Genomic DNA, 24,467 nt, shown 5'->3' with positions numbered 1-24,467 from the left:
TGGGCACGGGCACCTCAGGCAGATGCCAAGTCCCGCTTCCCCTTCTTCCCCGGGCTCAGCTCGCGAATCCCAGCCCCCGTCGGCTGCGCCCCCGATCCCGAGCCCTTGACCCGGGCGGGGAGGGTTGGACGGGGATCCCAGGTCCTGACTTTTTACCTGGCTGCGGTCGCCACCGCCCAGAAGCAAGACGGCTGCTCTCCACGCCTTTCTGAAAGAAAGCACCTCACCACCCCGCCGCCCGCCGGGCTGCAGAGTAGGGGCGGGGACAGGGGGGTGGGTTGGGGTTGAGAAGATATTTTGAGCAGCACCCCTTGAATACTCGCCTCTCCATCTGTCCCAAGCGGCGGCGGCGCTGCCGGGGCAGGAGGCAGGTCCTGAGTCCAGCGTGGTCCTCCCGGCGCGGGCACTGTCGCCAGGCCTGGGAGAACAGCTGCTTTAAAGCCGAGACCAACCCACAGGTGGCCTGTCAGGGCCAGGGACGTCCATGACGTCACCCAGGAGGCGAGTGGAGAAGGGAAGTGGGGGGGAGGGGGGGGCTGTCAGCGCGCTTCACCGCAAAAGTCCTCTGTGGCCATGGCAACCGCTCTGGGAGGTAAGCGGGCTGGCTGCTAGCCGCCTTTTCTCTCTCCGGGAGCCGGGAGCCGGGCTCCCCGGGGCAGAAGCTGGAGTAAATTCGGCCTCAGTGCTGCAGCCAGACCTGCCCTCCGGGAGGAGGCACTGGAGCTGGCCCGGGCCCCATCGCTCTGTCTGGCCCCTGCCAGGCGCAGCGTCGCTGGGGAGGAGGCTCCCAGAGGGTGAGCAGGCAGGAACCTTTCTCCCCACAGGGACCCTGCCCATCCTGGGGCAGGAGAGAGAGAAATCTCTACCTTACACCACATCCAAACACGTACTCCCGATGGAACAAAGACCCAAATGTAAGAGCTGAGACTGCAGGCCTCTTAAAAGCAAACGTAGGTGTAAGTGTTTGTGTAAGTGTTTGGGCAAAGATTTCCAAACTGACCCTTAGGGCACAAGCCACCAAAGAAAAATATACATTGGACTTAATCAACATGTAAAACTTTTGTGTTTCAAAGGACACTACTAAGAAAATGGAAGAGACAGCCCGCAGAATGGGAGAAAATATTTGCAAAACATGTATCTGATAAGGGCCTAGAATCCTTAAAGAACTTTTACAACTCATTACCAAAGGGTCTTGGGTTCAATTCCTGGTCAAGGTCAGGTACCTGGGTTGCAGGTTTGATCCCTGGCCCTGGTAGGGGAGTGTTCAGGAGGCAACCCATCGATGTGTCCCTCTCACATCAATGTTTCTCTCTCTCTCTCTCTCTCTCTCTCTCTCTCTCTCTCTCTCTCTCTCTCTCTCTTTCTCTCCCTGTCCTCTCCCCACTCCCTTCCACTCTCTCCAAAAAACCAATGGAAAAACTAATCCTCGGGTGTGGATTAACAACAAAAGAATAAATAAAAATAGGCAGAGGGTTTGAATATACAGTTCTCCAAGGAAGGTTTGCAGAGAGCCAGCAAGCACATGAGAAGACTGTGTGCTTACTCATTAGGGATTGTAAATGAAAGCCACAGTGAGATACAGCCAGGGTGGCTATACTCATCCATTGCCAGTAGGAATGTGAAACGTTGCAGCCACTTTGGAAAACAGTTTGGCTGTTCCTAGAGTTACCTCAGGACCCGACAATTCCATGCTTAGGTATATGTCCAACCTATTTAAAAACATACATTCAAGCCCTAACTGGTTTGGCTCAATGGATAGAGCGTCGGCCTGCGGACTGAAAGGTCCCAGGTTCGACTCCAGCCAAGGGCATGTACGTTGATTGCGGGCACATCCCCGGTGGGAGGTGTGCAGGAGGCAGCTGATCGATGTTTCTCCCTCATCAATGTTTCTAACTCTCTATCCCTCTCCCTTCCTCTCTGTGAAAAATCAATAAAATATATATTTAAAAAAAACAAAAAACATACGTTCACACAAAGCACTTGGTACACAGATGTTCATAGCAGCATCATTCAGAACAGCCACAATGTGGAAACAACCAAATGCCCCTCAGCTGATAGATGAGTAGGCAAAGGGGGTATATCCATATAATGGAATATTACTCAGTCATAAAAAAAGGACCAGCCCGGCCAGTGTGGCTCAGTGGTTGAGCATTGTGCAACCACTCAGTGGTTGAGCAAGAGGTCATGGTTGGATTCCTGGTCAGGGCACATGCCTGGGTTGGGGGCTTGACCCTCAGTAGGGGGCATGCAGGAGGCAGCTGATCCATGATTCTCTCTCATCATTGATGTTTCTATCTCTCCCTTCCTCTCTCTGAAATCAATAAAAACATATAAAAATATTTTTAAAAAGGACTAAAGAATTGAGACATGCTGCCACATGGATGGAGCTTGAAAACATTGTGCTAAGTGAAAGAAATCATTTGCAAAAGGCCACATACTTTATGATTCCATTTATTTATTTATTTATTTATTTATTTTTTTAAAATATATTTTATTGATTTTCCACAGAGAGGAAGGGAGAGAGACAGAGAGTTAGAAACATCGATGAGAGAGAAACATCGATCAGTCGCCTCTTGCACATCCCCCACTGGGGATGTGCCCACAACTCAGGTACATGCCCTTGACCGGAATCGAACCCGGGACCTCCCAGTCGGCAGGCCGACGCTCTATCCACTGAGCCAAACCGGTTTCGGCTATGATTCCATTTATATGAAATTATTCCCAGAATAGGAAAATCCATACAAAGAACAGATGAGGGGTCGGGGGTGTGTCCCTAATTAGGGGAGGGGATTATGGGGAGAGACTGCTAACGGGTGCCGGGTTTCTTTTTAGGGAGATTCTCTCTCATCATTGAGGTCCCCCTCTCTAAAAATCAATAAAAGCGTATTTTTAAAAATCGCCACCACCAAGTTGTTTGCTGAAAGAAACTGATGTTTGGCTTTGGGGAGCTCTTCTGTGCCCCAGCTTCTCTTTACTCAGCGAGGGTGGCGGACCTTCCTTTCCTACCTGCGAGCGTTTTGGTGAGCCTCAGACCCGCTCACACACCCGGAGAGCATGTTGCAAACTGTAAATCCTCCCTCACGCTGATGCCACTGCTGTCACACAAAATGAAAATGCAGAAACATCATGAACTTGGAATGGCTCAACCTGAGATTTACAAGGAGAGCTCAGGCTAATTTTGAATTGGGTTAGAGATAAAGAGAAGGCATTCCATTTCCCCTTCATGTGTCCCCAGGGTGCTCTAGGCCTTGCAGATAAAGGCCGCTTGCCCAGGGAGGTGAGTGAGAAGGTCCCTGCCTCAAGGGCCGAGCATTCATCATCCCCCCGTTGGCAGCCTACCAGGCCATCCATCAGAGGAGCCCTCAGTGGAGAATGGCAGAGGCGGCCACTGAAGACGGCTTGCAGAAGCCATCGGTTATTCTGTCACCGAGGCCCGTCATTGGAGAGAGATTACAGGTGAGATGGTGGCATTCCCGGGACGAGAGGGACTGCCAGACTTTCCTCCCAGCAGCTCTTCCGGTCCTGCCCTTGGGGAGGAAATTGAGAGTTAATTAACAGGCGGGGGACACAGCCCTGGCTGAGGGATGGCTTAGGATCAGCTCGGTTATTACTGCCGTGAGCTCAGCCTTTCAGCCCGATTGGGAGACTCCTGTTTCCTTGGGGGGATCTGGATAAAGTCATTGTTTGCCCATCATCAGGTGGAAATCTTGTTAAGCGCTCTGAGGGCCTTGGTTTTATGGAATTGTGTTCCACAGCTCACGGCGGCCTTGGCTGGGGTTTCATTCTAAAATAACATTTCCTCTTGGTAAAAAAAGAAAAGAAAAAATGTCTTGTTGCTCCAGGCTCTGGGGCTCAATGACCTTCATGAGTTTTTGGCTCGAGGACACTCAGGGGTGAACCGGAGGTCTGCAGTTTATAGCCAGTCCACACACATATAATCGCTTCGATTTTTATGTTTTATTTCTTATTTAAAAACTTTTTAAAAATACACATTTTTATTGATTTCAGAGAGGAAGGGAGCGGGAGATAGAAACATCAAGGATGAGAGAGGATCATTGATTGCCTGCCTCCTGCACGCCCCCTACTGGGGATCGAGCCCACAGCCTGGGCGTGTGGCCTGACCGAGAATCCAACCTTGACCTCCTGGTTCATAGGTCAACATTCAAACTTGGGGGCTGGGCTAGATTTTATATTTTAGAGCAGTGTTAGGTGCCCAGCAAACTTGATCAGAGATTTCCCATACCCCTCTGCTTCCACACCCTCATCCTCATGGCCTCCCCCACTCTCAACATCCCCCACCAGAGTTTATTGATTTGTTAAAATCAATGAACCCGCCCTGACCGGTTTGGCTCAGTGGATAAAGCGTCGGCCTGTGGACTCGGGGTCCCGGGTTCGATTCCGGTCAAGGGCATGTGCCTTGGTTGTGGGCGCATCTCCAGTGGGGAGTGTGCGGGAGGTGGCTGATCGATGTTTCTCTCTCGTTGATGTTTCTAGCTCTCTATCCCTCTCCCTTCCTCTCTGTAAAAAATCAAGAAAATATATTAAAAAATAAAATAAAATCAATGAACCCACACTGACACATTGTTATCATCCAAGGTGCACAGTTTGCATTAGGTTGTACCTCCCATGGGTTTTGACAGATGTATAATGACATGAATCCGCCATTATAATATCGCCAAGAATAGTTTCACCTCCCTGAAAATTCTCCCTGCTCTGCCTGTTCATCCCCCCCTCCTCACAACACGGGGCAAACACTAATTTTGTTTCCTGTCTCCATTTTGCCTTTTCTAAATATCATACAGTTGGAATCATGTAGTATGTAGGTCTTTCAGATTGTCTTCTTTTGCTTAGTAATATGCTGAATAACAGTCCATGTTCTGGATGGACCACAGCTTATTCATCCATTCACTTACTGAAGGACATCTGCTTTCTTCCACGTTTGGGCAATTGTGAATAAAGCTATCACCATTTGCGTGCAGGTTTTTGTGTGGATATAATATATATTAGAAGCCTGGTGCATGAAAATCATGCACTTAGGGGGTCCCTCAGCCCAGCCTGCGCCCTCTCGCAGTCTGGGACCCCTCGGAGGATGTGCGCCTGCTGGCTTAGGCCCGATCCCCGGGATTTCATTCTAAAATAACGTTTCCTCTTGGTAAAAAAAAATGTCTTGTTGCTCCAGGCTCTGGGGGGGATCAGGCCTAAGCTGGCAGTCAGACATCCCTCTCACAGTCCAGGACCCCTCGCTCCTTACCGCCCACCTGCAGCGGAGGCGGGAGAGGCTCCTGCCACCGCCGCTGCACTCGCCAGCCATGAGCCTGGCTTCTGGCTGAGCGGTGCTGCCCCTGTGGGAGCGCACTGACCACCAGGGGACAGCTTCTGCGTTAAGCGTCTGCTCCCTGGTGGTCAACGCACGTCATAGCAACCGGTTGTTCCGCCGTTCGGTCAAATTTGCATATTAGGGTTTTATTATATAGGATATTTGATGTCAGAGAGAGGAAGGGAGAGGAAGAGATAAAAAACCTCAATGATGAGAGGTAATCATGGGCCGGCTGCCTCCTGCACGCCCCCTGCTGGGGATCGAGCTCGCAACCCAGGCATGCGCCCTGTTGGGAATCAAACCATGACTTTCTGGTTCATAGGTCAACGATCAACCAGAGCCACGCCTGATTTCACTTCATAGAAAAACATTACTTTTTTCTTTCCCAGCTCACTTTGCATAGGCACCCCCGGACACACACACACACGCACACACACACACACACGCACACACACGCCATCTAAAAGACAGCTGGAGCCACGGGAGCCCACGCCAGCCAGGCCCTCCTCGCACCTCTCCGCGGAGCAGCGGCTCCCATTCAATAGCTGCTAACTAGGCTCTGGCCCCGGCCTCTCTCGAGTTTGCCTTTCCTGCAGGATCATCAAGGTTGCCTGGCAACCACCAGCAGGTCGGCCTGTCACTCGGTTTCCTTCAAGAAAATGGCGAAGCGCTGTTCCTGTCCCCAGCCAGGCGAGGCCTAATTAGTGTGAACCGGGAATCAATCACGGGGGTGCAGGAGCGGGGGTGCGGGGTGGCGGGCGCTCCGGGGCCCCTGTGCAGATCACTGTCATAGCTTCGTTTTACCCCTTCCTGCCTGCAGGAAGGGCCCCGGGGAAGGGCGAAGCCAGGACTGAACTTTCCAGGCTCCTGTCTGAGCCACTGTTGAAGGGACAGGGGATTGTTCGCCCGGAGAAGGCCCCTTTTGAGGATGGAGACATCGCTGTCTTTATTTATTGATTATTATTATTTTTAAAAATATATATTTTATTGATTTTTTACAGAGAGGAAGGAAGAGGGATAGAGAGTTAGAAGCATCGATGAGAGAGAAACATTGATCAGCTGCCTCCTGCAACACCTCCTATTGGGGATGTGCCCGCAACCAAGGTATATGCCCTTGGCCGGAATCGAACCTGGGACCCTTCAGTCCGCAGGCCGATGCCCTATCCACTGAGCCAAACTGGTCAGAGCTGATTATTATTTTTTAAAAAACATTTTTATTGATGTCAGAGAGGAAGGGAGAGGGAGAGGGAGATAGAAACATCCATGATGAGAAAGAATCATTGACTGGCTACATCTTGCTCGCCCCCTACTGGGGATGGAGCCCACACCCCGGGCATGTGCCCCGACCAGGAATGGAACTGTGACCTCCTGGTTCATAGGTCAACGCTCAACCACTGAGCCACGCCAGCCGGACACATGTCTGTCTTTAAATATTTGGAGGCTGGGAAATGCAGAGGAGGGTTTGGGCCGGTTCTGGCGGGCAGCACCGCCTCCCGCCGCCCCCACTGTGTTTCCCTTCATACACCACTGGAACAGTTAAATACATATATTCATGGGTCACCTGCCGCTCCACAGAGCCCAACAGGATTTGCTGACAAAGGTGTTGTGCTTTCTCCCCAAATGCTATGGTTTCCAGAGCCCAGAAGAGCGGGAGGGGTTGGGGGCTGATTGCCCAGCAGATAAGCTCCTGAAGCTCAGCATTTGGGATGATTGATGGTCCCTGGGCCGCTGACAGGAGAGAGGGCAGCCTGTCGAACCCTCCCTGTTCCAGCCCCAACAACCCCGCTCTCTTATCTCAGTGAATTTAAAGTCCCAGGAGCCTTAGAGAGGCCCCGCCCACGTCATTGTAGAGGCCATCTCTTCACAAAGTGGCCTTTGAACACGGAAATCTACCCTACAGCCCTTGGTACTTGGGGGGAGGGGGTGGGGTGTCATGCTTGCTGGCCAGTGTTAGCGACCCCTGCGGCCCACTGGCTCCCAGGAGGTGGGCACGGAGGCCTGGGTGGCCCCGTCCAGAGGACAAAAGTGCCAGATGGCGGGGCAGGTGTTCCAGCGACTGAACAACCTTATCAGATGCCCGAGGGGCCCAGCCCCCGGCGGACGGTCATGTTCTGTGAAGGTGGCGGGGGGAGGCGTCCCCCCTCCTCTCTGCCCGCCTCCCGGCTCTTCACCCTGCCCCATGTGGGTCAGAGAGACATCCCAGGTGCTTAGCTGCTGACTGTCCCCCTGTCCCCCCAAAGGGCCCCACGCTTTTCTTTCTAAGCGAATTTCCTCCCTCCGTCTTATATTCCAATGAAATGAAGACAAGGTCCCACTTTTTAAAAAACGTTATTTTTTATTGGTTTCAGAGAGGAAGGGAGAGGGAGAGAGAGAGAGAGAAATATCAATGATGAGAGAGAATCATGGATCGGCTGCCTCCTGCACGCCCCCTAATGTGGATTGAGCTCAAAACCCAGGCGTGTGCCCTGATCAGGAATCGAACCATGACCTCCTGGTTCTTAGGTTGACGCTCAGCCACCGAGCCACGCCGGCCAAGCTCTCTTAGCAACTTCCAAATATGCAGCAGTGTTGTACGCGATAGTCACCGTGCTGTCCATTACGTCCCCCAGACATGTTTATTTTATAACTGGAAGTTTGTACCTTTTGACTTCCTTCACCTATTTTGCCTCCTCCCCCCCTCCCTCTGGCGATCACCAATCTGTTCTCTGTAGCTATGACTTGGTCTCTTTTCTTTGTTTCTGTTGCACATGTACGTGAGATCACACGGTATCTGTCTGTGTCTGTCTGACTCACTTCGCTGAGCATAATGCCCTCCCGGTCCACCCGTGGCAGGGTTTCATTCTTGTTCATGACTGAATAATACTCCATTGTGCACACTAGTATGTGTACCACGTCTTCTCTGTCCATTCATCCACTGATGGACGCTGAGTTCATTGGTTCTCAACCTTCCTCATGCCGGGACCCTTTAATACAGTTCCTCATGTTGTGGTGACCCCCAACCATAAAATTATTTTCGTTGCTACTTCATCACTGTCATTTTGCTACTGTTATGAATCGTCATGTAAATATCTGATATGGAGGATGTATTTTCATTGTGACAAATTGAACATAGTTAAAGCATAGTGATTCATCACAAAAACAATATGTAATTATATATGTGTTTTCCGATGGTCTGAGGCGACCCCTGTGAAAGGGTCGTTCGACCCCCAAAGGGGTCGCGGCCCACAGGTTGAGAACCGCCGGCTTGGTTGCTTCCATGTCTTGGCTAATGTGGCTAATGCTGCCATGCACACGGGGGAGCAATGAGCACTTGCTGCTAAGGATCGCCCGGGCTGGCCTTCCCCTGCTGTGTGGACCCACCGGCCCCGTGCCTCCCTAAGCAGCACTTCCTGCACCCCATTCTCTGTTTCACGGTGTGCGTTCTCACCGCTGGATTCTCAGCGGGTAAAAAGAAGAGCAAAGCAGGGAAAGTGGCCCTGGCCGGTGTGGCTCAGTGGATAGAGCGTCCGCCTGCAGGCTGAAGGGTCCCAGGTTCGATTCCCGGTCAGGGCACATGCCTGGGTTCTGGGCTCGATCCCCAGTGCGGGGAGGGCAGGAGGCAGCCAGTCAATGGTTCTCTCTCATCATTGATGTTTCTAGGTCTCTGTCCCTCTCTCTTCCTCTCTGAAATCAATAAAAAAATATTTTTAAAAAATGGAGGGTGGAGGGGAGCAGAGGAAGGGGTCTCTCCCCCCCCCCCCCCATGGCCCTCCGGCTCCTCCCTGGCCCTCTGGTGCCCGTGGCCTAAGGTAGACAGGACGGCGAACCCAGCTTAGCCACCCGTTAGCCTCCTGCCCTCTGAGCAGGTCCTGGCGGGGACAGGGGTTGGGCGGAGGCCCGTGCCTTGAGGGGACCAGGCCTCCCCAGCTCCTCCAGCCGCCCCCCCCCCCCCCACCCATTGCAGGGCAGTGTGGGGACGGGGCCCGGAGGGACTGTTTGTTCAGTCACCGAGACAGAGGGTGATTGCAGGCGCTGGCCGGGGGGACCCGGCCCCCCTCACCTGAGCGCCTCCCTGGTTTGATCAAATCTCGGTGTCTCACAATTACCTCTAATTTCATTGCTTTTATGGGAAGAAGAGCGCTTGTCCCTGAAGCGAAGATTCTTCATGTTCCCTGGGCTTGGGCTCCTCGGCCCGCAGCCTCTTCCTTCTATTTCCAGCCGTTCTCCTCCACCCTGCCCCTGAGAGTGGAAGGTGGACCAGTGGTGCCCTGAGGTGCCCTGGGACCCCTGGCTCACGGGACGTGCTCCACCCGGCTCAGCTACGGCTACAGGAGGGACGATGCTGGGGTGTTCCCTGCCGCTCCTTCCTCCCGCCCCTCCTACCCCGCATCCCAGGCACATCTAGAAAGAGGAGAGCACCAGACACCATTCATTCATTCATTCATTCAGCAAATACATATTAGGCGGCCTCTAATATGTGCTAGGCTCTAGACCAGCGGTTCTCAACCTGTGGGTCACGACCCCTTTGGGGGTTGAACGGCCCTTTCACAGGGGTCGTCTAAGACCATCGGAAAACACATAGATAATTACATCCTGTTTTTGTGATGAATCACTATGCTTTAATTGTGTTCAATTTGTAACAATGAAATTGGGGGTCACCACAACATGAGGAACTGTATTAAAGGGTCACGGCATTAGGAAGGTTGAGAACCACTGCCCTAGACAATCAAAAAGGACTTGTTTTGCGCAGCTGCCTTGGCTCAGTGGTTGAACATCGACCCATGAACCAGGAGATCATGGATTGATTCCCAGTCGGGGCACATGCCCGGGTTGTGGGCTCGATCCCCAGTAGGGGGCGTGCAAGAGGCAGCCAATCCACGTCTCATTGATATTTCTATCTCTGTATCCTTCTCCCTTCCTCTCTCTCTAAATTCAATAAAAAAACATATTTGAAAACATTATTAAAAAAAAAAGAAAGAAATACATGGACCTGGGCAGGGAGCATTTAGCCAAGAGCGTGGAGGGAAGGCAGACAGTCGATACGAGTGAAATCTGAAGAATGAAGAACTGCAAGCAGAAACCGGGCGTTTCCTGCAAGTAGCTTATGATGATGAAGTGAGTCTTGTAAAGCAAATATAGGATTGGCGCGGGGGGGGGGGGGGGGGAAGGGAGGGGGGGTAGCATCAAGTGGAACCGAGCCTCAATTTCTGCATCTGTAAAGTGGGGATAATAATACCTCACTTACAGCGTCAGCGCAGGGAGTAACTGAGAGGATGCAGGTGAAATAATTGGCATAGGGTCTGGCAGACAGTCCATATGTACCCAGTGGTGCCATTGTTTGGATTGAAGGATTGGTGGTGGTGATGGTGGTGGTGGTGGTGGTGGTGATGGTGGTGATGGGGGTGGGGTGGTGTAATACTTAGGGCAAGACATGCCTGCCACCGCGTAGAGGTGAAGAGCGCGCTGCCAGCCTCTCCTAGAGAGGGAGACAGAACAAGAGCCTCTCATGCCGCGCTCCCCCCCCCGCCCCCCCCTCCCCCCATGGCTAATGCAGATCGCAGGCAGAGTGGTTAAAAGCCCAGGCAGACGAGCCGCAGGAGGACTGGAGTGAGTGGCGAGAAAGCTCTCAAGTCCTTCAGCTCCCTCCCTGTCCCCCATCATCCCACTCGGGGACTCCTGAGGGGGACAAAGGAGGCAGCAGCCGGGGGTGCAGTGGCAGTTGGGCACGCAGTGTTCTTCCCAGGGTGAGAGGACTTTGGGAGGGAATTGGACGCGGGAACATCTGAGAGAGGCAGGCTGAGGAGCCGGGGAAACACAAGGGAATGTCTGGGGTGCTTGAAGGTGACCCCACCACCGAGGCTCTGCCCTGTGCGTACAAAAGACTGTTCTCAGCATCCAGCAAATCCTTCTGGAGTGCCCGCGTGCCTGGCACCGTGTCAACCCTCTGGGATCAGTAGTTTGCAATACAGAAGTGGTCCCTGTCTTTGTGGCGATGACTTCAGGCGTAGCCCAATCCAAATATTCGATTGCTTTTTGAGCAAAAGCATTCACAGTCACTTAGGTTCCTCAGCCAATGAAATGGTGCATTTAATCAAAAGGCGAAAAAATAATTTTTATTTTTGAGAGAGAGAGAGAGAGAGAGAGAAAGAGAGAGAGAGAAACATCGATGTGAGAGAGACAAGTCAATTGGTTGCCTCTAGCATGTGCCCCGACCACGGCCAGGGGTCAAACCTGCAACCCAGGAATGTGCCCTTGAGTGGGAATCAGACCCGAGACCCTTTGGTGCGTGGCCGACACCAACCACTTAGCCACACCGGCGTTTATATCTGTTTTTTGCAAAGGTGCCCAGAAGGCGCGGAGACATGGCCATGGGTGCCCTGCTAGGAGCTCTGAGTGAATTTTTTCCTTGGCCATCACTGGGCTACTTTGGCCTCTACCCGCCTCCGGACACCAGGGTGCGCTGTAGCGCTTCCCAGGCCCGGCTGGACGGCGCGCTAGCCCCACGTGGCTTCTCGCTACCCCACACTTCCGGTGGATACCGGAAGCGGGGGCCTGAAGTCGCGGAGCCGGGTCCCCGAAGCATGGCGGGGGCGGGGCCGGGGGCGGCGCGCGCAGAGCCGGCCGGGGGTCCCTAACCCCGGCCCTCTGAGCCGGGACCCACAGGTGAGGACCTCTCCTTCCCCAGCCCGGCCTCCCAGCCCGTCCAGCCCTCCCCGAGGCCGCCCGACGGGGAGGCCCTGCGGCCCCCGCCTTCCCTCAGCTGGCCCTTCCCCTGGAGGCCCCGCCCCTCGCTTTTCTTTCCGGGGGGCGCCCCCTGGGGTGGGGGGTGTGCCCGCCCCTCGATCCTGGCAGGTGTGGAAGCCGTCACTAGCCGTTGAGGGATGTGTGCACCCGCCCCCAGGGGGAAACTGAGACCAGCCCAGGCAGGAGGAGTGCCGAGGAGCTCAGAGCGAGCCAGTGGCGCGCTCCGGCCGGCCTGGCGTGCGTTCCGTGGACAACCTGCGGGAGGCACGGTGGGGGCCGGCCCCAGGGCTGGGCCCCGAGAGAGCGGAGGGGACTTAAGTGGACCCGATTGTTGCCTGCCTGGGGCGTCCAGCAGCAAGCACAGCCATGCACGCGAATGCACAGATTCAAACCGGGACCGTCCCTTTGGGGGACACAGACACAGATCTAAGGGGAGGCCAGGTGTAGGTCGGTGGTCAGGGAGGGCTTCCTGAGGGTGGTGACCCGTGAGCTGCAGGGGCCGGAGGAAATACAGCCTAGGCAGAGGGCACAGCCCCAGGCGGAGGGGCCCTGAGTTGGCAAAGGGCTTGAGGCCATGAGGCAGGTCCAGCCTTCAGGGCAGACAGGACGCAACATCTGCATGGACAGCGCAGGCGCGCACGCCTCTCCTATGCCCCAGACTTAAGTCAGGTGCAGAGAGAAGGTTGCAGGCAGGGCAGGTGCCATGAAGGGGAGGATATTAGTATGTTACCTACGTGTAGGGTTCTCTGAACTTCGCACGTCTCAGGCTGACATTTGCAAAGCTGTATTTCTGGGCTCTCGTCTGTTCCATTGGTATGTTATTGTCAGTGACACACTTTAAAAAAATATATATATATTTTATTGATTTTTTTTTTTTACAGAGAGGAAGGGAGAGGGATAGAGAGGTAGAAACACCCATCAGCTGCCTCCTGCACACCCCCCACTGGGGATGTGCCCACAACCAAGGTACATGCCCTTGACTGGAATCGAACCTGGGACCCTTCACTCTATCCACTGAGCCACACCAGTTAGGGCAGTGCCACACTTTTTGATGACCTTAGCTCTGTGATATGTTCTGTGAGTTTGTTGATTGCATTGGGTAGTATGGACATCTTAAGAGCCCAATACTACATATGTAAATAAATACATAAATAAAGATTTTAAAATAAATGTACATTGAATGTGACTCTTACATTGAACAAATTTCATGCAGATGTAGGTTTTTTCCCCCCCTGTTGATTGTTCCCAACAGCTAAGCATGCTTTGAAGATATTCCCGTTGAATTAGGTCCTCCTCTCAAATCTGTTTCTCAGACTCAGAAATGTCAGGACCACTTCCTGATTATAATCTGAGAAGGAGAAATGCTCATCCCTCGCATCTTGGGAGCTCCCGGGTGCAGGGTATAAGGAGGGAAGAATCTGTTCGACTTGTATGGGTTTTGGTAACTTCCGTTTGGTTTTCTTCTGCTTGACGTTTCCATGTAGAGATGTGACAATGGATCATCATGTTTCCACCATCAAACCTCGCAGAATCCAGAACCAGAATGTCATCCACCGCTTGGAGCGCCGGCGCATCAGCTCGGGCAAGGCAGGCACCCACTGGCACCAGGTCCGCGTGTTCCACCAGAACGTCTTCCCCAACTTCACCGTGGTCAACGTGGAAAAGCCGCCCTGTTTCTTGCGTAAATTCTCGCCCGACGGGCGCTACTTTATCGCCTTCTCCTCAGACCAGACGTCTCTCGAGATCTACGAGTACCAGGGCTGCCAGGCGGCCGAGGACCTGCTGCAGGGCTACGAGGGGGCGATCCTGTCCAATGGCAATGACCAGCGGTCGGTCAACATCCGCGGGCGGCTCTTCGAGCGGTTTTTTGTCCTGCTGCACATTACCAACGTGGCGGCCAACGGGGAGCACCTGAACCGGGAGTGCAGCCTGTTCACCGACGACTGCCGCTGTGTCATCGTGGGCTCGGCCGCCTACCTCCCGGACGAGCCGCACCCCCCTTTCTATGAGGTCTACCGGAACAGCGAGTCCGTGACCCCCAACCCGCGGTCCCCCCTGGAGGACTACTCCCTCCACATCATTGACCTCCACACTGGCCGCCTGTGTGACACGCGCACCTTCAAGTGCGATAAAGTGGTCCTGTCTCACAACCAGGGCCTGTACCTGTACAAAAACATCCTGGCCATCCTGTCGGTGCAGCAGCAGACCATCCACGTCTTCCAGGTGACGCCCGAAGGCAGGTTCATCGACGTGCGGACCATCGGCCGCTTCTGCTATGAGGACGACCTGCTCACCGTCTCCGCCATCTTCCCCGAGGTCCAGCGGGACAGCCAGACGGGCATGGCCAACCCCTTCCGGGACCCCTTCATCAACTCCCTCAAGCACCGGCTGCTCGTCTACCTGTGGCGCCGCGCAGAGCAGGATGGGAGCGCCATGGCCAAGCGGCGCTTCTTCCAGTATTTTGACCAGCTGCGGCAGCTGCGCATGTGGAAGATGCAGCTTCTGGACGAGAACCACCTGTTTATCAAGTACACGAGCGAGGACGTGGTCACCCTGCGGGTCACAGACCCGTCACAGGTAGGCGGCGCTCTCCTGCCTGTGACCGCTCGCCCCCACCCCCGCCCCGGTCTGCTTGGCAGAATGTGACGGCTTTTCTCTTTGTGCATAGCCAACCTCTCAGAAATACACGTTCTGTGTAATCTTAAATACTTGCTATCCCAGGCCTCAGTCCAACTTAAAACCGCTCTGTTTTTCTCTGCCCGCGTGTAATTCTTCGGATAGATGGAAGTTAAGTCTCAAGCCATTGACATGTAGATCGTCACCTCTGTGATTATTGCCCTCTACCTTCTGCAGAACATTTTAATTTTTATTTTGTTTTATTTTTAAAAATATTTTTCTTGATTTTAGAGGGATAGAGAGATAGAAACATCAGTGATGAGAGAGAATCATTGATTGGCTGCCTCCTGCACATCCCCTATTGGGGATGGAGCCTGCAACCCAGGCATGTGCCCTGACCAGAATCGAACTGTGACCTGTGGTTCATAGGTTGATGCTCAATCGCTGAGCCACGCCGGCCGGACGGCAGAGCATTTTTAGGACCCTTGAGGTGGAAGCCCGAACGCTACGAGGTTAACGTGTGGACTGCCTGTGGATAATCCTGCCTTGATTTTGTAAGACTGTCCTTGTTAGTCTGACTGTTTTAGTTCTGGCAGTAAGAATGAGCCCAACACACACAGACAGGAAACCCTCTGAAAATCTAGCCGCTCTTTCCTGCTTAAATGGTTAATGCCAGTATACTTCTTCACAAGTCTTCTTCCAAAGGTAACTGCTAGGCACGTTCATTTCACAGAGTTAAGTTTTATGACTTGACCTTGACCTTGCCATGCGCTGAAAGATACGGGTTGTAGAGCAGTAAAAGAGCAAAAGGATCCCACATTTTCCATCCCCCAAGTGATTCATCAGCACTCCAGGTCCTGAGGTCTTTTTCAGTTTGAGTGAAAGATGTTGGTAGGGGAGAGAGGCACTTCTCACTGGGAATAAGATGTTGGTAAGAGCACCGAAACCTTTAAGATTCTTGGATTGAAACATCGTGTTGAAATTCAGGGTAATCTTAACATTTCTCTCTCTCTCTTTTTTTTTTTTGTTAATCTTCTCCCAAGGATATTTTTTCTGTTGATTTTTTTTAGAGAGAGAGGAAAGGAGAAGTGGGAGAGAGAGAGAAACATCGATGTGAGAGAGACACACCGGTTAGTTGCCTCCTGCACACGCCCCACCCAGGGCTGGAGGTTGAACCTGCCTCCCAGGTACATGCCCTTGACCGGGAATCGAACCTGCGACCCTATAGTGCACGGGCCGACACTGACCAGTGCGCAGCACTGGCCAGGGCAAGGGCATTTCCCTTTAAGAACTCTCCATTGTCAGTGTAGACGGAGTAAGAGACCACCGTTCCGTACCTTTGCCCCACGCTCCTGTTTCCAGATTGTCTCCTTAGATGCTAGTTTGCAAATTCTGTACAGAGGGCAAACCTGACGTCGGTATCGCTCCTTGACCCGCGGCTGATTCTGCCATTAAGAGAGACTGGACGGGGCCCTCTCCCCTAAGGCCTGACCAGCCATCTGTGGTGAAATGTCTCCGACATGTTTCTTCTGAGTCGTAGTTCAGGAATTCTTTACAAAACGGCGAGTGCTGTGGGTTAGAGATGGTTTTGTTCTGGACTCCTTTTCTCCGCGTCAGTGAGGAAGGCACCCGCGGAGCCACCGTGGGGGAGCATCCAGTTGGTCTTACTGTCCTGGGAGGTGGGCGGTGAGACCCCGGCTTCTGCAGCCTCCTGCCCGTGTTTCCCAGTGTCCCGGAGGGAGGCTTAGGAGATGCTGGTGTAATTCTCCGGCCACGTAATGACGGTAGATCTTGGCGAAGCCCTGATAGGACCGAAGTGTGGTCCCTTCTGCAGAAAGGACACGAGTCCACGTGTGTTTAGGTCTGAGCTATGATGACCTTTTTGTTTTGGAGGGAATACGATGTCTGTAATGGCTGCATTTGAGAGTATCCACTTTTTCTTTGCTAAACCATGACCTATTTCTTTCTGCAAGCTGGAGCCAGAAACATCGCTAGGGCTCTGTGCTTTGCTTCCCAGAGGTTGTAACTTTAAACCCGATCTCTCTGCCCTAGCTGTCTTTTCCGCCTCAGTTTAATTTGATAGGTTCCAATAAGGTTAATGAGTAAAAAGTGCATCCAAAACAAAGCCTGGCTAATATTAGGGGCATTAGTCTCAGGTTACCCCCCAGCCTCTTTCATTTGCAGCCAAATTTAATTTCCAGGGGTTCACAAAAGGCATGTAACATAAGCTCTGGGAAGGACTAATGACTAGTCAAACAGGTGGGCCGAATGGCACCAGAAATTGTTAATGGAGATTTAAACTTAATCATCGGAGGGGGACTACTAATCTCAGTGTTCTGGAAACGTCTGGAGGCCTATTGGAAGCTTGCGGACGGATGGCCCTGTTACACTCGCTGACGAAAACTGTGGGTTTCGGTGCTGCCCTGGTCGGCTGAGCAGAGCACTGCAGGTTTAAAGGAAGAGGCTCCTCACCCAGGGGTCCTGCAGGAAAAGCGGTAGCTCTGCCCCCATGGCATTTGAGAGTTTGTCAGCTCCCTCCTCTAAGATTCGCTATAAATCGCAAATGTATCTGCAAATGCCGGGGCTGGAAGAACATTTAGGACAGAAATGGAAAATCCTCTCTGAGTTTTCATTTGTTCAGCAGCAGTGCCCTGCTTGGTTTCAACTTGCCTGGGCAGCTTTAGGGCAAAACGCACTTAAGGCGGCTCTCTGCATGCTGGAAATAGTAAGAGGGAAAGTAAATGCCCCGAAATTGAACTTTCCGCTGGATGTATGTATACAAGAGAACATAATCTGTCAACAGGCAACCCCAGGCCACAAATCACTTTCTCAGCAGGAAGGAAATGAAATCTGGCATTTTAAGAAAGCATTTTTTATCTATCTCAGGGTGGGCTGGGAGCAAGTAGGGAGTAAACACTTGGAAGGAAAAATACTGAATTTGCACAGTTGGAAATGGAAGATGGAAAGCCTTTTCATACCTAGATGCTGGCCAATTCAATCATTTCAGCAGCGCAGATTCAGTGGGACATCTGGCCACACGAGGCCTTGACTAAGAAAGCCCTCCAAGGCCGCCCCCCCCTTTTCCCAGAAACACGGGGAGCCATGCTGGAGCCGTGGTGCTGGAGCGGAGGCGGTTCATGTTTCCCTGGGGTAGCCTGCATTCTCAGCCAAGGGATGTTGGCCAGGCATGGCGTTATACTCAGCCGTCCCTTAGCGTTCTCTGTTCCCCTGCAGGCGTCTTTCTTTGTGGTGTACAATATGGTGACAACAGAGGTGATCGCGGTGTTTGAGAACACGTCCGACGAGCTCCTAGAGCTCTTTGAGAACTTCTGCGACCTCTTCCGGAACGCTACCCTGCACAGCGAAGTCCAGTTTCCCTGCTCAGCTTCCAGCAACAATTTTGCAAGGCAGATCCAACGCCGGTAAGCTGTTCCACCGGGCTTAACAGGCCTAATTTCTCTTAAATTTTCTTAATTGGTTGCTGTGACATCAATAGTCATTTACTTCAGAAAACCATGCGACAATCTTATCCTCCATTCCTTATATCTATGTCATCTCCCCTATAGAATTCTCTCCTAATGTAATATTTTATGTATCATCTTATCCTACTTTGCTGCATCAAAAATATAATGTATATATAAATTAAAACTTTTTTTTTTCTTGGGAACACATGGCTCTAAATGCTCAATTTTATAGTCTTCAAAAATCTTTTGGTGGAGGTAAATGAAAATGGATCCATTATCGGTTAGAAGAAATGTTACAGAGAAAATAAGTTATCAAGGATCATGAGTCATTTAAAAAAGCTTTGTCTTGAAAGGTATAGAGACCAAACTAAAACAAACGGAATAAAGAAACAACATGTGGCGACTGAAATAATTCAAGCCATAAGGACAGGAACATTCCTAGAACAGTGACACTTGACAAATTTAAAATTTCTTAGATATAGTTGAAGAACTCTCCAAGAAAGTAATGTAAAAAGATAAGAGAATAAAAATGGGAGAGAAAAGATGGAAAAGAAGTTAGAGGATTTGCCCAGGCGACCCACTATCTGGCTAATTCCAGAAGGATTAATCCGGAAAGTGAAGGGCATGTCATCATGAAACTTCGAAGCCCTGGGGATAAAGAGAAAATTGTAAAAATTTTCAGAAAAAAAACATCTCACATATAAAAAAATAAGTCATCAGAATAGCATTGGACACACCAGTCACAACATTGAAAGCTTGAAGCCATGAAAATCCTGCCCTCAGACTTCTGCAAAAAAATGACTCCTAATTTAGAATTCCAATAATCAATGGAGCAAAGACATACTCAGACATGCTCTCTCAAATAATTACCTCCCATGCCTCTTTTCTAAGGAAGCATCTGGAAATGCATTTTACCAATAAACACAAAAGAATGGTACAGTTTGACTGGAGAGCAGCAGAGAGAATGCCAAGGATGACGGGAAAGGGAAGTTCCCGGGTGCCAGGCCAGCAGCCAGACACCAACCACACCGACCGGGCAGTTACACGCATTTTAAACTTGTTTGTAGAGTCTTTTTTTTTTTTTTTAACTTTTCTAAAGTAATGTTCCCCATTTCTAATTCCGTTTTCTGCTTCTTGAGCGTATTGGGAGCTAGCCAGGCTTGTGCTATATGTGAGTTCTGACTTCGGTCAATATCCGGACTTTTATTGACAGAATGAATTGTTTTTAGACATAGGTTGGTCATTTTAAGAAAAAACGTGTGTCCGCAAACACAGCCTTCATCACCGGTGCTTTCTTTCAGGTTTAAAGACACTATTGTGAACGCCAAGTACGGAGGGCACACCGAGGCCGTGCGCCGGCTGCTCGGCCAGCTCCCCATCAGCGCCCAGTCTTACAGTGGCAGCCCCTACCTCGATCTGTCGCTCTTCAGCTACGATGACAAGTGGGTGTCCGTCATGGAGCGGCCCAAGACGTGTGGCGACCACCCTATCAGGTACAGCGTCTGCAGTTATCAGCTCGTGGTCCAGGGCCGGGCCTGCCCGCTTTCTCTCTCTCTTCTTCTTGGGCATCGTTCCATGTGATGTGTCCTTCCTACTCGTGGGTTGAATTGGAAGGGGGGCAGTTTCTGTGATGTGGTGGGCGCTCTGATCACATAGGCAGTAGTCTCATAATGAACACCTTCTTCTCTGCTGCTCACCCAAGCACCCACTTCAGGTACGTGTTTCCTTTCAAAGGTATCCAGGGCAGGAAACCATACTTTTCCATTTAGTAATCTAATACCATTTCATAATGATGTTTATGGCTCAGCCTTTGAAGTTTTATCCAGCTCGAGTGATTGCATCCCCCCAGTCACCTACTGGAAATGATCGCAGGGACAATATGGGGAACAGGAGGTTTTAGAGAAACTCAGGCGTCCTCATTTTGGGAGTTTGGGGATGTAGATTTGAAATGTACTTGTAAAAGTATTTCAGTATTATTGCCGGAAGGGTGCAGCTCGCCTCTGACAGCCAGTCCCTTCCCGCATAGATGCCCAGTTCACAGACCCACCTGTCTCCACGTCGGGAGCCTGTGTTGCTCTGTGGGCTGTAAAGGGTGCTGGGGGGAGTTGTCACCATTGTCACTGGGGCTATTTCAGGGCAGCTGGTGTGTGCCTGGAGCCCAGAGATGGAGCGTGAGCCTTTTTCACGTAGAAACAGTGTAGTTAGTATTTCATAATGCAGATTCAATGTGTATAAACGAGGTTTGTATACAATAATTCTGTACAGTTCATCACCCCAGTTGCAGTCCAGTTCCACAGCCCAGTTGAAACTTTTTTATTATGGAAAAATTTAAACATATAAAAAATAGAAGAGTTTAATAAGCCTCCATACACCCATCACCCCGATTCAGCAGTTATCAGCTCGTGGTTAGAGTTGTTTCATTGTCCTGCCCCCACCTACTTTCTCCCCTCGCGACTTGCCACCCTGGATGATTCTGACATAACCCCCAGGTGTCATCACACTTTCCTCTTAAATATTTCAGTATGAATCTTTAAAAGATAGGGACTTAAAACACAACCTCATTACCATTATTTCATCTGGAGAAAGTGAGCAACACTTTATTGACGACCCCAAATATCGAATCAGATTTCACAGTAGCCTGTTGTCTCGTGAGCATTCTTTTTACAGTTTGTTTCCTCCAAATAAGGATCTACACAAGGTGCCTACATTGCCTGTGGCCACTATTTTTTTGTCTTTTTTATTCTGTACATTCTGTTTCCCTCTCATTTTCCTGGCAGCGAAAGTGTTGGGGAAACCAGGTTGCTCCTCCGGTAATGTCCCACACGTCCTAGATTTTGCTCATTGCATCCGGGAGTAGTAGTTACTATCTTCCTCATTCCGCCATATTCCCTGTGAACTGATGGCTAGATTTAGAAGCTCAGACAGCTCCCTTTAAATTATAAGCCGTTGTGTGTGGGGACGCTGTGGGTGAGGGGAATGTGCTCTCACACACTAAACGCACGTGGTGGGTCTCATTCGATGTGGTCACATGGCATGAGCTACAGTCCTCTCCTTTCTGACCGCCTCGCCTTTCCAACTGGGAAAGTTAACCTCATAGACACACCTGGAAATGCCACTGCTCCTGACTGAAGGGTTTTTTCTTGTAATTCTTATTTACCTGTAATTTAAAATGGGAACTGTGAGGATACTAAAAGCCCAGGAAGAGGTAACGCCAGGACACCTTTATTGGGCATTCCGTTCTAGCCTTTGCCAGCGTGCATGTCTGTATTTCACAGCTGTAATGGTGGTCAGCATGATACTTTGTAGTCGGCTTTTATCTTATAAATGGGTTTCCATGTTGTTACATGGTCCTCACAGTTACATGAGGCATGTAATGACGGCCTATTATTCCATCGGGTAGATGTACCGTACTTAATTCCACTGTTCCCCTGTTACTGAGCATTTATTGTCTTTTTGCTTTTTCCCCGGTAGAGCTAATGCTGTAGTAGCCATCTCTATTCATGTCACTATTTACTTCATTTAAATTCTGAGGTCATAAATTCTTGGAAATGGAATTATTGAGTCAAAGGATATGAATATATTCATGTCTATTACATATTTGCTTCCCAAAGGGGGAAATAGAGTTATTTAATTCAGGCTCTTCATTTTCTAGACCTCCCCTCAATTAACCCTCAACCCCGCTGACCATCTGTAGTTCTCACTACCACAGGGCACTTACTTTGCATTATGGGTATTTAAGAGCTGGGATGGAGGGAGTATCTTGAGTCTTACTATATTAGATAAAAAATTAAAAACTATTTAGTATTTTGTTTTTGTGTGTGAAAAGAAGAGTCTCCCGTAGAGTCTATTCTCCGTAAATTTAATAAAAGAATTTATTCTTAAAAATGAAAAATTCAAATATGAGTGTAGATCTGCATTGTCCTCTGTGGTAGCCACTAGCCACACGTGGCTATTGAGCACTTAAAATGTGGCCAGTCCCAGGGGAGGTTTGCTTAAGTGTCAAATGCATATCAAATTTCAAAGGTTTAGTCCAAAAAAGAATGTATAATATCTCATTAATATATTTTATATTGACGGTAGATTGAAATGATATTTTGGATGTCAATATTGGATTAAATAAAATACATTATTAAACTTAATTTCACCTTAAACATTTTTTAATGTGGCTACCCGAAATTTCAAATTGCATACTAGTACATGGTTCACCTTTCATTTCTAGCCCTCGCCTAGACAGTTTTGGGGTAGACAGCTTTGGGAAAGGGGGAGGCTGTAATTAAGGTTGTAGCTAAGGGCTGTCTTGGGAAAGAGAAGTGACCCCTTGGCTTAGGACAACACAGTAAGATTCGTAATCTCCCTGCCCCTAAAATGAGCGACCAGATGCGGGTGATTCTGCACTTGTGATGAGCTGGGGCTGGTGTAAGGGGACTTCCCTGCTGTGCACATTTCATGGTGGTGGTGAGTATCTACACCGTCCTCTCTGTCTCTCTCTCTCTCTCGTTCTGTTTAGGTTCTATGCTCGGGACTCTGGTCTGCTCAAGTTTGAGATCCAGGCAGGCTTACTGGGCCGCCCCATCAACCACACAGTGCGACGCCTTGTTGCCTTTACGTTTCACCCCTTTGAGCCCTTTGCTATTTCTGTGCAGAGGACTAATGCTGAGTATGTCGTCAACTTCCACATGCGGCACTGCTGCACGTAGGGGCCCCCCCACAGCCGGCTCTCTGGCCTTCCTGTCTCACGGACTAAAGCACACGCTCCTGACCAGCAGCTCTGGGTTCCCGACGGGCCCGTGTACCCCAGATGGGGAGGGCTGAGGGGGGAGTGCGGGCGGCTCAGCCTGACGGAAGTCTTTATTGTGTAACAAAAAACTACTGATTGTTTTAGAGCCCTCTTGCTTTTTCCCTGTGGGAATGTCCAGCACTAATTAGCTTCAGTTATTTCTGTTTTAATTTGCATTTTATTGCTATGAAGATGAGAGCATTACCCCCTTCGGGCCCCTTCCTTGGCATTATGTCTGCATCCTGTAGCAGGTAACTCATGTTTACTCACGAGAACTGTGTACACCCTTTCTACTTAGCCAACAAGCAGGGCTGTCTTTATAAGAAAACAGAATAAAGCCTTGGTATTTTCTTACTGAAATATATCCTGTTTGATGACCGCCTTATGTTCTGATCTCACCAAATGCTTTTCAAATACACGGGTTCCAGGAAGGGCTGTGGAAGGCGCCAGAGGCCGCGGATCCAGCAGCTGCTCTTGGGAGAGGGAAGTGTGTGCCAGCATGGAAGGTAGTCACCTGCCACGACTGTCTCCCTCCCTCGGGTTTCCCCGGGGAGCTGCTGCAGCTGGAGGGGCTGGGCCTAATTGCATGTTCTCGCGTGGAAGCACGCGCCCATCTGGGCCGTCTGTGCCGTGCAGGTGGGAGAGTTAGCAGCTCTGTGGCCACAGCAGAGGCAAGCGCTGTTTAGCACGTACTGCAGTTGGGCTAGTGGGAGCTGGCAAGCGCCAGTTGTCCCTTGAGGGATCAGACTGGTTGTTCCTGGACGGTTGAGCCATCACAGCTGCCCGGCAAACACCTGCCGGCCCCCAGGCTGTCACATTCTCAGCTGTCTCCTCCAGAGGGCTTGTCAGGCTGTTACGTTCCATCTCCATAACGTGCCCATTGTTCATGTAGCAAACTCCCCGGGTGACAGTAGCTTTGGAAGGAGCCATGGCTGCAGACAGCTGGCCCTGTGCCCTTCAGCAGCCACAGCGACTTCCCTGGGGACAGGAATGGGAGAGGAGGTGCTAAGCCCCATCAAAACATTTTGGCCGATTTCATCATTGTCATTTAGTTAGTACTCAACACAGGATCTGACCACCTGTGTTCACCTGCGAGGAGTCAGGTAGGTGCTGTGGCAAGATGTTGAGGAGAGAAATAGGCGGATGAAGGGAATTACGATGCAGAGCAGTGAAAGCTCCAGTACTGTCTGTAGGAACAGTGGAGGGATGAGGACGAGGCGAGGAGGAAAGCTGTGCTGGGATGGGGTGCCGGCCCTGGGTGAACGGGAGTGCAGCGTGTGAGCCAGGGCGGAGGACATTGCAAGGAGATCCAGCATGTTCAAGGGCGTGGAAGCCTGCAGAGGGCTGACAAGATTGTGGAGTGGCAAGCGGTGGGAATGCGGCTGCAGCACGGGCTGGGGTGGGGGGCAGGGGAATGGGACTGAAGCCTGAAGAGAGGCCTGTGCACGTGCTCGGGCTTTCCGCAGCGGAGGGCAGGGTAGGAGTTTCACAGAGGCAACTCGCCAGTCTAGGAAGATGGCTTGGAGGGAGGAGAGTCTAAAGCAGCGGTTCTCAACCTGTGGGTCGCGAC

General features: G+C 51.0%; 1 protein-coding gene across 3 annotated transcripts in view; it reads left to right on the top strand.

Annotated features, from left to right (window-relative positions):
- The window catches only part of DET1 (DET1 partner of COP1 E3 ubiquitin ligase), a 37,544-nt gene extending 14,285 nt beyond the window's left edge, over positions 1 to 23,259 (top strand). The window contains exons 1-5 of one of the 3 annotated variants that reach the window (XM_070400764.1): positions 11,849 to 11,959; positions 13,525 to 14,617; positions 17,891 to 18,078; positions 19,422 to 19,613; positions 22,628 to 23,259. In XM_070400764.1, the coding sequence (XP_070256865.1) occupies positions 13,535 to 14,617; positions 17,891 to 18,078; positions 19,422 to 19,613; positions 22,628 to 22,817 (1,653 nt within the window). In that variant the 5' untranslated portion in view covers positions 11,849 to 11,959; positions 13,525 to 13,534 and the 3' untranslated portion in view covers positions 22,818 to 23,259. Of the gene's footprint in view, positions 1 to 11,848; positions 11,960 to 12,955; positions 13,007 to 13,524; positions 14,618 to 17,890; positions 18,079 to 19,421; positions 19,614 to 22,627 lie in introns of those variants that run through there. The other 2 variants (XM_070400763.1, XM_070400766.1) reach the window with 2 other exon arrangements.
- The last annotated feature ends 1,208 nt before the right edge of the window (positions 23,260 to 24,467 follow it).

This window comes from Myotis yumanensis, unplaced genomic scaffold, assembly GCF_028538775.1.
Source record: "Myotis yumanensis isolate MYYU_CA2020_CCGP unplaced genomic scaffold, mMyoYum1.0.hap1 SCAF_20, whole genome shotgun sequence".
Classification (NCBI taxonomy): domain Eukaryota; kingdom Metazoa; phylum Chordata; class Mammalia; order Chiroptera; family Vespertilionidae; genus Myotis; species Myotis yumanensis.
This window is presented reverse-complemented; position numbering and strand designations above follow the sequence as displayed.